Below are 11051 nucleotides of genomic sequence, written 5' to 3'. Positions count from 1 at the left end.
CAACGCTGTCGGAGTACCAGCACAACCTCCCTCGCTCCAGCTCCAACTCGAGCAGATCGGGTAGGTTTTCTTCGCAAAACGTCTTGATCACTCGCATCGCCTCCTCCGGTATCTCACCAACGTCGGTCTTGGGGTAGGAAAGACGGTTTCCTGACGATTGACTCTGCACAGAGTAATTGGTCCACTTCGCGCCACGAAACGCAATCTTGACGACGCCTTCAGGGGTGCGCGGCAGGCCATAAAGCCCGCCGATGTCTCGTCCACGCCGCTCGTAGCCGTACATATTCCATGTCCACACGGGAAATCTCTCTGGAGAGTATCTGTCCCACAAGTCTTTTCGATCTTGAGGAAGCCGGATCGACAGCACACTGCCAGCCGTCGTCTCTACCAGCCGCTCGATCTCAGGCAGGAGACTGGGGGTCCAGCCGCCGCAAGCCAACACGACAAGATCCCCGTGATGCTCACGCCCGTCGTTGGTCACGATTCCCGTGATTGCTTGTCCATGTCGCATGAGGCGTTTCAACCCATGTGGCGCGCCCAAATGAGCCTCGACTCCTGCTTGATGACACAAGTGCAGTGCGAAAGCACAGGCTCGACTGGCCAGGACAAAGCCTCCTGTCATGTCCAGAACACCGTCTGTCGGCAACCCTTTCTCCAGTCGTCCAAATGGATCAATCTTGGCCGATGCAACCCCCTCAGCTTCGGCATCCCGCCGCCGGCCTGCGTCTGAGATGCGGTATTGAGTATGCCGGATCTCTTTGGGAAAGTTGGCCTGGGTTTCGACTTCACTCTGCTCGAGGCCACTTTGGCTTAGTCTCAGATAGCCACAATTGTTCCACAACGGCACATCAGGCGTCACCCCAGGCGGCAACTGCCCAGCTGGCGTCTTGGATAACAGCTCATTCCACCTTTGCCACTCAGGCATGGCTCGGTCCAGCGCAAGGTCTTGATACAGCTTCGCATTCCCGTACGATGCTCGCAAGATCTTGTTCTCGTCGCAACTGGCGCCGTCGCAGCCGGCGGAGTATGCGTAGCCGTTTTCATGATATGGCTGATAGTCGAACAGGTGGACCGCATAGCCTCGTTTCGACAGATGCAATGCCGTCGAGAGGCCGAAGACGCCGGCCCCGACTACCAAGACCTTCTGCTGCGCACCGTTGCGCTGTGTGTCTCTTGAAGGCATGCCGAAAGGTTGGCGTTCTGAATGTGGTGTGAGTCGACTGTGCCCAGATATCAATAATTTATTCAGAGTCCTATCCTCATGCCCACGCGTTCCCGGTTTGGTAAGCGAGCCTTTTCGTCGTAAATGGAGATGGAGCTCGATCTTTAAAATGACAAGCTTAAGTGTCATTCAGTTGATATTGCCGATCTCGGCACTGAGGATATTAAACACACAGAGTAGAGTACAGAGTATATTTTATTCTACAATGTCTATCGCCTCTTCAGATACCAGTTGAAGGTCAACCCCATCGTTTCGCCGTGGAACGGCGTGGGCACTTCAGCCAGACCCGGCCGAGCTACCGGGTGTCGCAGATAGACGGCCGAGCAAATGTTCTGATTGACCTCCAGGTACCGCGGGATGAAGGCGAACGCAGACATGAACTCCCGCGGCTTCCACGGCGTAGCATAGGGCTTCGAAGCGTCAATGGGGTTCTCTCGCGCGCGTTCGAGTGCGGCGTGGAGGAGCTCGGCGTCTCTGCGTGTGCGAGTGTCGTCAACTGCTTGCTCCTCTGTTGCTTGGTCTTGTTCGGCGGCCGCACGTGCGCTGTCCAACGCAGCCGCTTCGTCCTTTGGGAGGCTGTCCTGTGGAACCTTTGACAGTATTTCCGCCAGTCCGAGCTCGAGACCATCAATGGTCTCTTCAACCTGCTCCTCTTCAATTCCACGCAATTTGGACAGCGTTTTGCGCACCGTCCGCGAAAATTCCCGAAGCTCTTGCCGCCGCTTCCCCGATAGGTCGCGCTTGGAATCCAGTATACGGGACGCTCGCATCGACAGCAACTTCAACGCCGCCTTTGGATCTTCCTGCTCTTCTGGCTTCGCCGCCATGGCCTCCAAATCTTCGTCCAACTCTGCTGTATCCGCACCAGCCTCCGTCTCTTGCGCTTTGGCAGCTTCTTCGCGTCGGCGTTGCTCCTTCAAATCCGCCAAATCCTGTGTAGACATGGCGCCGGTCTTTTTCGCCTTCCTCGCACCAGTGGCGTACATGACCTTGTCGGGATCGACTTGGAACATGTCACCAGGATTTAGTCGGTAGCCCGGGTGTAACATTCGCTTCCCATTGACCTTGACCCCGCCGTGGACTACAAACTGCCGCGCTTGTCTTGTTGATGAAGCAAACAGAGCGCGCCATATCGCCGTGTCCAGTCTGCGCTCCAATGGATGAAAGGTCATGTGCATATATGGGGTCTTCAATCGCCGCCGGCTGTCCCTCGCGTGGACCTGATCCGCTTCCTTGTCTAAACCTCCTCCTCTTCCGAGTGCCATTTCGCTGCCATCCGTTTGCGCAAGATACTGATAGTCCATGGGCACCACGGCGGGCAGTCTTCTATCGAACATCCGCGTCCAATGCTTCTCTTTGATTTGCGGGTGATGATACCCACGAGTCATCGATTTGGCCAGCCATTTCTGCTGAAAGAAGGTCTTGGTGGCGGCGGCAGGGGTGGATAGGCGAGAGAGGTTGTAGAGATTGATCTTTGACCAGGATTGTCGGATTTTCTGTGCCACTGTTAGCCGTCTCGCAGAGTGCGCGCGAGTTCATCGATATGGAAATTACCGGCTTCTTCAAGGTATGGAACTTCAATAACGACTTGCGCGGCATTGCACCCAACACTCGTTGCTCGATGAAGAGCACAAGCCGAGTTCCTTTTCCTACTCGAACTTCGAGACGGATAGAGTGAGTTGAGCGCAGCGCTGTGGCCACAAATCGTGACGGCCAGAAGTCGTAGCGGGCAGGCTGGTGTGTTTATCTCCGTCAATGACATAAGCTCATGTCTCGTTCTACCGACTTCACGTCCACCCGTGCTCGGAGTTTGGCTCTAAAGTCCTGCGGGGTGGAGCACTTGTCCGTCGAGATATTTTAAATAAAGGGCACTTCGAAGCTCCGTTGGCTGTCTTCCACCGCCATCTTTCAAACCCTACGAAATCGCCCAACATGAGTGCTGGACTCGCACCGCCCCCCAAGTCTGTCCTTGGTCGACACCGATTGCTGGCCCCAACAGCCTCAGTGTTCGTCAGCCCGTTATGTCTCGGTGCAATGAATTTCGGAGAGGCCTGGAAGTCTTTCCTGGGCGAATGCAGCAAAGAGACCGCCTTTGAAATGCTGGACTACTTTTATGAACAAGGCGGCAACTTCATTGACACTGCCGTGAACTACCAGGCCGGGGAGTCTGAGCAATGGCTCGGGGAATGGATGCAGAAGCATGGGAGGCGAAACGAAGTCGTCCTCGCCACCAAGTACACTGGCCCGTTCAATCACGCCCTTGGAACCTCCGTCCATCAAAGCAACTACGGCGGGACGGGTTCCAAGAGCATGTACGTCAGTCTCGAGTCGAGTTTGAAGAACTTGCAGACGGACTACATTGACCTTGTACGTAGTCGTCATGGAATATCATGGACTTGGGCTAATTGCTGTCACGCAGTACTACGTGCACGTCTGGGACTTTACAACTGGTATCCCCGAGTTGATGCAATCCTTGAACCATCTCGTCCAACAACGGAAGGTATTGTACCTCGGAGTCAGTAAGTGATGCTCTTACACGTCTATTACCGACTGCATTGGACGATTCGCTCACCTATTCGTCTTGTAGGTGACACTCCCGCGTAAGTGTCTCCTTAAACCGATCGGGTCGTGAACGTACCTGTAGTTGACTTGTTCCAGTTGGGTCGTCGCTCAAGCCAACGCCTATGCGAGGCAACACGGACTGCGGCAGTTCAGCGTTTACCAGGGGCGATGGAGCGCTGCGGAACGAGATTTTGAACGAGAGGTGAGTCGTGTGACCAAGCTTGGCAAGACCAAATCATTCTCTTTTTTTTCACTTATTAACACGCTCAATCGTCTTCGCAAGATCATTCCCATGTGCAAGAGCGAGGGAATGTCTCTAGCGCCATGGGGGGCCTTGGGTGGCGGACTGTTCCGCTCTCCAGATGAAGGAGAGAAGCAAGGCGGCCGGAACATGCCATCCATTGTCACTGGTAAAGAAGGCTCGGTTTCAGTCGTGCTCGATCGTATTGCAAAGAAGAAAGGGGTCCCGATCACCAGCATAGGATTGGCCTATGTCATGCACAAAGGTATGCTGCTGTCAGCGATGTTGAGTTCCGGCCACCGCTGATTAGAACACAGCCCCATACGTCACCCCGATTGTCGGTGGTCGCAAGGTCGAACATCTCAAATCGAACATCGAGGCGCTGACCATCCAGCTGTCTCCGGAAGAGATCGATGAGATCGAGACTGGCTACGACTTCCAGCTCGGCTTCCCGCATAACTTCCTGCGCGGCGCGAACAAGGCTCCACAAGGACCCGAGGATGTCAAGTTCACTCGAAGCCGTGTTCACGCGGATTTTGTCAAAGGACCGCAGCCAATCGCGCCTCACCAAGGGCCACTGGACTCGTGAAGTAGTGCTTGCACTCATGCTGTACGGTCTATCTGCATGGGCGTAAGAGAAATCCGCATGCTCTCAACGCCTCGCTATAATGTACGTAGCATTGAACAGTGCTCTTCATGCTCAGCATAGACTGCCAAGTGTTGCAGCTCCTCCTTTCTGAGAGTGCTGGTGCGCGTCTTTTGCATCAAGAAACAGGATGCTGCACATCGGACTTGACTCCGTCCATCTCGTCGGCAGAGTCCGCCGCTGCGCCATCTCCTTCTTGATGGGATTTCATACTGCTCGCCCGACTGACTGCTTGACTTTCGAGGTCTTCTTCCCGCAACCCCAGCTTCCTCTGCACCTTGCCTGCAGTGCTTTCATTCCCTCTCCAATCCGCCGGGGCAGCCTGCTGGACTTCTTCGTCCGGCGCGGGCTCATTGATCGCAACACTAGGCATCCGGCTCGAAGGGGTCGCCTTCCATACGACCGCAATCCTATCGAAGGCCCGTGTGCCCTTGCGACTGCTGCCCTTGATGCCGTCCATCGCGTCCCACTCGATGTTGAACACTCCTGAATTTTCGGGGATGCCGTTGTTTTCCGGTCCCTGGCCTTCGAAGAACGTGTTAAACCAAACGTGAGCCACTGATGTCACCATTGTGAAGCCACCGTAGCGAGTCTTGTTGCGGCGCTCAAAGTCAATGTTGACATCGCTGGACGGTAACAGGATCCGCTCGGACGGTCGGAAGATGACATCGCTGTCGAGAGAATCATCGTCTACTTGCGACGGGACTACCGCCTCGGAGCCGTCGGCGGACTGAGCAAGTGTGGCCTCCTTCTCCGGCCGCTTTGAGCCCACGAATCCAAAGCGAGAGGCACCGCCTACTCTCTGCCTCTCGCTATTCTGAAAGGTATGGAATTTGTGGATGACCTTGCCCTCGTCGACATAACCCTCGACGGCCACCTTGACGCCGTCTCGTAGACCCCACACGTGTACTTCCGTGATCTCGACCGGCCGCTCGACGTAGACTTTGCCGCCCTTGGACCATCGATCGACATAGCTGATCCATCGCTGCTGGCTGGGTATGCTGATTCCAACTCCAAAGCCGGGACGCATGCGGCGCTCCGTAAAGCGTTGCATGGCATCTTGAGGGGTCCATCCCTCCTCGCTGATCAAGTAGGAGCAAGCCACGGTGCCACTTCTGCCCTTGCCAGCCTTGCAATGCACCACCACCACCCGATTCGCGGGAGCATCCTTCTCTTTCAGCCAGTTGCGCATGGACGCCATGATCAAGGGGATCAAGTTGAAGGGAGGCGGATGGTGATCGGGCCATGGATAGTGTCGCACTCTTCCGTACACCTCTGAATCCGGATATCCCGTGCCCTCAGCTCGAAACTCCCAGATGGCCCACTGGTCGGCATGCTTGGAGTCGAGAAACTTGACGAGCTCCTTCAGCGGATTGCGATAAGCCAACTGAGGATATGTCGCGGACGGGCCCGAGGTGGCGATGATCTTGTCGGTGACATAGCACAGGTCTAAGTTGGCTTCGGGATGGGGTGCGCGAGGTCCAGCGACTATCTGGCGGAGTATGGAAGCCATGCTATACCCACTGGCGGAGTTGTAGAATTATTAACAGTCTGCCGTGTTCTTCATGTTTGCAGGCGAGGACGAGGGAAGAGAGAAGTAAGAAAGGGGGAGTAAGAGGAGGTTGAGGAAACAAAAGTCACGAAAGCGAATAGACAATGACGTAGACACGCGACTGAGGTGGATTTCAGGTTCCGCTGCCAGCCTTGCGGCCACCTCCAAACTTGGTCGTACATGGACATCCGACGGTATCTAAACATTGATGCGGCAGAAGCTGTATTTTGTCGAACTGGTAATCACTGAACATTGGTCTAAACTATCAGGGCCTTTTGAACGATTCACAGCAATCACAGCCTGGCCATAGACGACATAGGAGCTGATCATCGTCTTACGCTAGACCGACAGTCTCTCACAATGTTCCTGGGAACTTCTTGTGTTTGTTCTTCTCCCACCACACGTCTTCATGCGCCGCAATAATCTCTACTTGGTCCCCAGCGGCCTTTCCAAACTCCCTTAGCCGCCGGATGGACTCAGCAGCGGCTTCCTTGTCCAGATGAATGCAAACCATGTGCCCACCCGGGCCTTCAAATGTCCCAATTTCCTTCTCGCCCGTGAGGAGTCTTCGATCGTGAAAGGCATCGCCGCACAGACAGATCCACTTCTCCCTCGTCCTGCACAATAGATTGACATGTCCGGGCAGGTGGCCGGGAGTGTCAACGACATACACTGAGCCATCCTCGAAGAGGTCTAGCACGGCTGGAAATGGGCCTAAAGGTTTCCATTTCCCTCCCGTGGGATCTGACAACTCACCCGACCGGTCATGTGGAAGGGTGTCCGGGTCGAAATGTTGATGAGAAGCGATCCCACCGAGCCCATTCTTCAGCACGTGCATGGCTCCGTGACCGATCAGGAAGCGAGCATTCTCAAAGTCTTCCGGGTCACCGTGATGGTCGTAATGCACATGGCTGAGCAAGACCAGGTTGATCTCTGAAGGGTCCAGGCCTCCATTCGTCAGCTCGGCGGCGACTCCCGGGGCGAGATCGTATGGTGCTCGGCCCTCGAGATGCTTCTGGAGGACTTCGGGATAGCGTGCTTTGGCCTTGCGCAGACCTAGATCAAACATGAGATGGAATGGCTTGGACGAGTGTGCTCCGAAGAGGGATGTGCCGGGGTGCTTGATCAAAAAGGTGAGAGAAGGTACGGTTCTTTTGGCCCCCGGCTCGGCGGGATGTACAAAGAAGTGGTCGGAGAGGGTGATGAAGCCTCCTGGTATGGGAGAGACTTCGACATAGTTCTGATTGGACGTTGCGGCAGGTAGAGGAGACTGAGAATGAGAATGGCCCGTCATTTTGTCGGCGACATTTCCCCACAACAAAGAGAGGTGAGTGTCCGTCTTTCAGTGCACTCGACATCCTTCCTAACTCGGACCGCGGCTTCGCTGCCCCTCTTTGGTGGCCCCTCGACGCCCCACTATGATGAGAGCATGTGCCTTCGTCAGCGACTCGAGCTCTCGCGCCCGCACCAAAGGGCACGCGCCACACTGACGGAGCATGACGGAGTAAGTGAAGTACTCTTGTAGAAGCAATCCGCTCTCTTCCATCACTCCTACCCAGCCGCCTTTTCTCTCCTTCCGCAGCACCCCGCCTTTTGCTCCACTCAGCACACTCGCAGTCCACCATGGCCGACCGAGACTACAAATCCGACCGAGACTCAAAGCAGTCCACCTTCGTGACCGAGTACTCAGAGGAGGAAGTCAAGAAAGCTCACGACGTGCTGTACAATGAAGGTCTGCGCATGCGGATCAAAGTGAATGGGGAATCGTATGTGCGCAAGGCGTTGGAGAAGAGCCATGACCCCTTCAGCAGGCCAATGCAAGAGGTGCGTAGTTGCATGATGAGTATTGGTGGTGGAATGGATGCACTGACACTAGTAATACAGTACGTGGCCGAAGCCTGCTGGGGCTGGGTATGGTCTCGACCAGGCCTCGAGCTCAAGACTCGCTCGTTCCTCAACATCGCCATGCTCTGCTGCCAGAACCGCGGCACGGAGCTGGCAACACACGTGAAGGGTGCACTGACGAACGGGGCGACGGAGGAGGAGGTGCGCGAGGTCATCCTGCAGGCCACGGCGTATTGCGGGATGCCGGCGGGCATCGAGGGATTCCGCGTGGCGGGCAAAGCGGTCAGTGAATGGAAAGAGGAGCAGCATCGACATGGACATCATGTCGATGGCCATGCCGACATTGGCATGGAGATGCGGACGCAGGAGCACGACGTGTAAGCAGCGCGGGCACACAGAATGTCGCGGATGGGGCGGATGGAGCTTCATGCGGTGCGTGGGTTAATGCGGGTTCGTTACGGCCATCATCAATCACGCTCTTTTGCTTGCGGCAACCGGCCTCTACGCTACATTTTCCTCGTCGGTCGTCGGTACAAGACGTCTACGTACTGAAGAGTGTTTGATGGCGGATGCTCATAAGGTTGGATGCGCTGCATACGTGGGCAGGTGTTTGAAGTGTGGTATGACCAGCATCATATTAGATGAAGTATTGGATCATTCCAATCACTATATTGATGCCCACGTCGAGGTAGACGCACCGGTCATATCGAGCCCACGTGAAACGACAATTGGTCGGTACCTGAACGTGCAATCGACGTCAAAAATGGGTCTGTGCTTCCTGCGAATTGATGAATCCTCAATCATCCATCCACCTTCACCCATCGCCATCGTCCTCCATGCCTCTACTCTCATTTCCTCACCACCATGGAGCGACACATTTCCCAAGCATCTCGTAAATAACACGCACATCCACTGCCATGCGCCTCTTCCTCCTCCCCATCTCCACTCGAAGAGCGCTCATCTACTGCGAACGCGTGCAGCAGCAGCTCTCCCCCGGCCAGAGCGCGCCCATCCTCGACCGTGTCATCAACAAGGCTTCCGAGACGTGGATACAATGGGAGCGCAAAGAGAAGGGGTGGCAGAAGAAATTGACCGACTACGGGAATCAGCTGTTCAAGAGAATCCCCTACGAAGAATGGGGCCTCAAGAGTCTCCCTCCTGCCACCAAGCGCCGGCTGGAGGAGATTGACAGTGGCAAGCTACAGTTTGAATGCTTATATCCCAATGCCTTCCTGAAGGGCTCCAAGGTGCTAGAGGTGATCAAGACGCTGGCCGTGGAGAGACAAGCCCTGCACCGGAAGAAGATGTGGCAGTCGATTGCGTGGATGCCCATCACCATTCCGTTTGCCATTGTACCAGTGTAAGGTCGGCCGTCAGTTGAGCGTCTATATGGAGCCTTCCTGAGCTAATCCGCCTCTACAGTATTCCCAACATCCCTTTCTTCTACTGCTGTTTCCGCGCGTATTCCCACTATCGTGCACTGTACGGAGGGAAGTTGTTGGAACATCTCACGTCCAAGGATCTCGTGCGCGTCGCAGCATCACCTCAGATGAACGAAATGTACACCGCAGGACTCTTACATCCGACGCGAAAGGCTTCACGAGAAGCGCGGCGGCCGACGGAGACGGAGACGGAGCAGGTGGCTAGAGTGATCGAGGCGCAGACCAACAACGATCAAGAGGATGTCATGGTGTTGCAGCGTTGGAATGGCAAGTTGATTGCTGAGGCCTTCCACCTGCCCGAGATGGAGGTCGAAATCGAACGGGCCGTGGAGCAGGTGGAAAAGGCCATTGAGAAGGAGAAGACGGAGCTCGACGACGAGAAGCAGGAGATCATGAAGGCCACGGAGCGGAAGAGGGATATGAAGAACCCCGAGGCCCGGTGACGACATGCACACAGCATATGACGCGGAATGAAAGGGCGAAGCATCGTGCGGCATTGGGAAAGCCAGAGATTGGTGTAGAAGTGTACGACTATGCTCTTGGGCTTCCTTCTAATCGCTGAGTCCATAAGCTCATTGTCGGGCTCCATCTAGATGTATGTGTCGAGTGAATCAGCTCGTGCGGCGAGCGCTCTGCATTGTCGTTTGCACACAAGTCTCCGCGGGATCTATCGAGCGGTGAAGCCGCCGTCCACGGGCAATGCCACGCCAGTCACCCATCGGGCATCCTCGCTCGCCAGAAAGACGCATGCTCGCGCCAGATCCTCCGGCTCGCCGAGTCTTTCGCCGAAGCCATGCTGGCCGATCAGCGTCTTCACCATCTCCGGGTCGGAAAAGGTCTTCTCCGTCATGCCCGTGGTCGTATAGCCGGGACATATACAATTCACATGGATCCTGTGGGGGCCGCAAGCCAGCGCGGCGGAGCGTGTCAGGCCGACGACGGCATGTTTCGACGCGGTATACGCGGGAGCGCGTGGATTAGATACCAGGCCGAGGATGGAGGCGGTGTTGATGACCCAGCCGCGATCACCGCTGGCGTGAGGGGATTGCTTGAGCATCTGCGCCGTCGCGTATTTGGTGCCGAGGAAGACGCCGCGGGCATTGATGAGGTGCGTGGCATCCCAGGTCTCAACATCGCAGTCCCAGATGTAGGTGTTGAGCCTCCCTTCGATCCCGACGCCGGCATTGTTCACCATCACGTCGAGCCGGCCACCCCATGCTACGGCGCGTTGAACGAGCGCTTCGACTTGCTCCGGATGCGCGACATTACACTCCACGAAGATTGCCTGGCCGCCCGAGCTGGCGATGCGGTTGTGCGTGAAGCTGGCCGACTCCACTCCCGGCGAGCCTTCACGGATGTCGGCACACACTACCTTTGCGCCTTCAGTGTGATACGCGAGAGCGATTGCCTGGCCGATGCCCGACGATGCGCCGGTGACGACGGCGATTTTGTCCTGAAGTCGCCCGGACATGGTTTGCGATTGACAAAGGAAACGATGGTCAGACAGTTTTGACTACAGGAACTACAACGGTGCAGAACAG

At 55.9% G+C, this 11051-nt stretch overlaps 8 protein-coding genes across 8 annotated transcripts; 3 read left to right on the top strand and 5 right to left on the bottom strand.

Moving 5' to 3' along the window:
* Window positions 1–37: 37 nt before the first annotated feature.
* BDY17DRAFT_230552 (FAD dependent oxidoreductase-domain-containing protein) lies at window positions 38–1144 on the bottom strand (the record flags this gene model as incomplete). The annotated part of the gene is made up of 1 exon (XM_033730208.1): window positions 38–1144. A coding segment is annotated over one exon (1107 nt), but the record flags the coding sequence as incomplete, so codon positions are not given.
* A 174-nt stretch (window positions 1145–1318) lies between these two features.
* BDY17DRAFT_303966 (uncharacterized protein) lies at window positions 1319–2887 on the bottom strand. The gene is made up of 2 exons (XM_033734664.1): window positions 2777–2887; window positions 1319–2718 (listed from the first exon to the last, which is right to left on the bottom strand). Exons 1-2 carry the CDS (start codon window positions 2819–2821, stop codon window positions 1432–1434), a joined length of 1332 nt encoding a protein of 443 aa, XP_033586048.1. The 5' UTR covers window positions 2822–2887; the 3' UTR covers window positions 1319–1431.
* Window positions 2888–3154: 267 nt separating this feature from the next.
* Window positions 3155–4614, top strand: BDY17DRAFT_257340 (aryl-alcohol dehydrogenase; the record flags this gene model as incomplete). The annotated part of the gene is made up of 6 exons (XM_033731677.1): window positions 3155–3589; window positions 3642–3741; window positions 3810–3822; window positions 3881–3986; window positions 4068–4290; window positions 4343–4614. 6 exons carry the CDS (start codon window positions 3155–3157, stop codon window positions 4612–4614), a joined length of 1149 nt encoding a protein of 382 aa, XP_033586047.1.
* Window positions 4615–4873: 259 nt separating this feature from the next.
* On the bottom strand, window positions 4874–6190 carry BDY17DRAFT_234711 (protein-tyrosine phosphatase-like protein; the record flags this gene model as incomplete). Its single annotated transcript, XM_033730272.1, has 1 exon — window positions 4874–6190. A coding segment is annotated over one exon (1317 nt), but the record flags the coding sequence as incomplete, so codon positions are not given.
* Window positions 6191–6275: 85 nt separating this feature from the next.
* BDY17DRAFT_303963 (beta-lactamase-like protein) lies at window positions 6276–7557 on the bottom strand. Its single transcript, XM_033734663.1, has one exon. The coding sequence runs from the start codon at window positions 7515–7517 to the stop codon at window positions 6579–6581; it is 939 nt and encodes a 312-aa protein (XP_033586045.1). The 5' UTR covers window positions 7518–7557; the 3' UTR covers window positions 6276–6578.
* A 107-nt stretch (window positions 7558–7664) lies between these two features.
* On the top strand, window positions 7665–8854 carry BDY17DRAFT_286199 (AhpD-like protein). Its single transcript, XM_033732123.1, has 2 exons — window positions 7665–8047; window positions 8108–8854. The coding sequence occupies exons 1-2, from the start codon at window positions 7847–7849 to the stop codon at window positions 8447–8449; spliced, it is 543 nt and encodes a 180-aa protein (XP_033586044.1). The 5' UTR covers window positions 7665–7846; the 3' UTR covers window positions 8450–8854.
* A 131-nt stretch (window positions 8855–8985) lies between these two features.
* BDY17DRAFT_257148 (mitochondrial K+-H+ exchange-related-domain-containing protein) lies at window positions 8986–9953 on the top strand (the record flags this gene model as incomplete). Its single annotated transcript, XM_033731661.1, has 2 exons — window positions 8986–9428; window positions 9491–9953. 2 exons carry the CDS (start codon window positions 8986–8988, stop codon window positions 9951–9953), a joined length of 906 nt encoding a protein of 301 aa, XP_033586043.1.
* Window positions 9954–10177: 224 nt separating this feature from the next.
* Window positions 10178–10981, bottom strand: BDY17DRAFT_257390 (uncharacterized protein; the record flags this gene model as incomplete). Its single annotated transcript, XM_033731679.1, has 1 exon — window positions 10178–10981. The coding sequence occupies one exon, from the start codon at window positions 10979–10981 to the stop codon at window positions 10178–10180; it is 804 nt and encodes a 267-aa protein (XP_033586042.1).
* Window positions 10982–11051: the final 70 nt, after the last annotated feature.

The sequence above is a fragment of the Neohortaea acidophila genome (genome assembly GCF_010093505.1).
Source record: "Neohortaea acidophila strain CBS 113389 unplaced genomic scaffold BDY17scaffold_11, whole genome shotgun sequence".
In the NCBI taxonomy this organism is placed as follows: domain Eukaryota; kingdom Fungi; phylum Ascomycota; class Dothideomycetes; order Mycosphaerellales; family Teratosphaeriaceae; genus Neohortaea; species Neohortaea acidophila.
Note: the sequence above shows the minus strand (reverse complement) of the source record. Positions and strands in the feature narration are given on the sequence as shown.

What these genes read in the sequence shown, in the direction of transcription:
- BDY17DRAFT_303963 (XM_033734663.1), bottom strand. Translation starts at nt 7,517, where the DNA reads ATGACGGGCCATTCTCATTCTCAGTCTCCTCTACCTGCCGCAACGTCC.
- BDY17DRAFT_303966 (XM_033734664.1), bottom strand. Translation starts at nt 2,821, where the DNA reads ATGCCGCGCAAGTCGTTATTGAAGTTCCATACCTTGAAGAAGCCG. An exon ending in TCCATACCTTGAAGAAGCCG is followed by an intron (nt 2,719 to 2,776) that starts GTAATTTCCATA and finishes ACAGTGGCACAG; the next exon opens with AAAATCCGACAATCCTGGTC.
- BDY17DRAFT_286199 (XM_033732123.1), top strand. Translation starts at nt 7,847, where the DNA reads ATGGCCGACCGAGACTACAAATCCGACCGAGACTCAAAGCAGTCCACC. An exon ending in TCAGCAGGCCAATGCAAGAG is followed by an intron (nt 8,048 to 8,107) that starts GTGCGTAGTTGC and finishes CTAGTAATACAG; the next exon opens with TACGTGGCCGAAGCCTGCTG.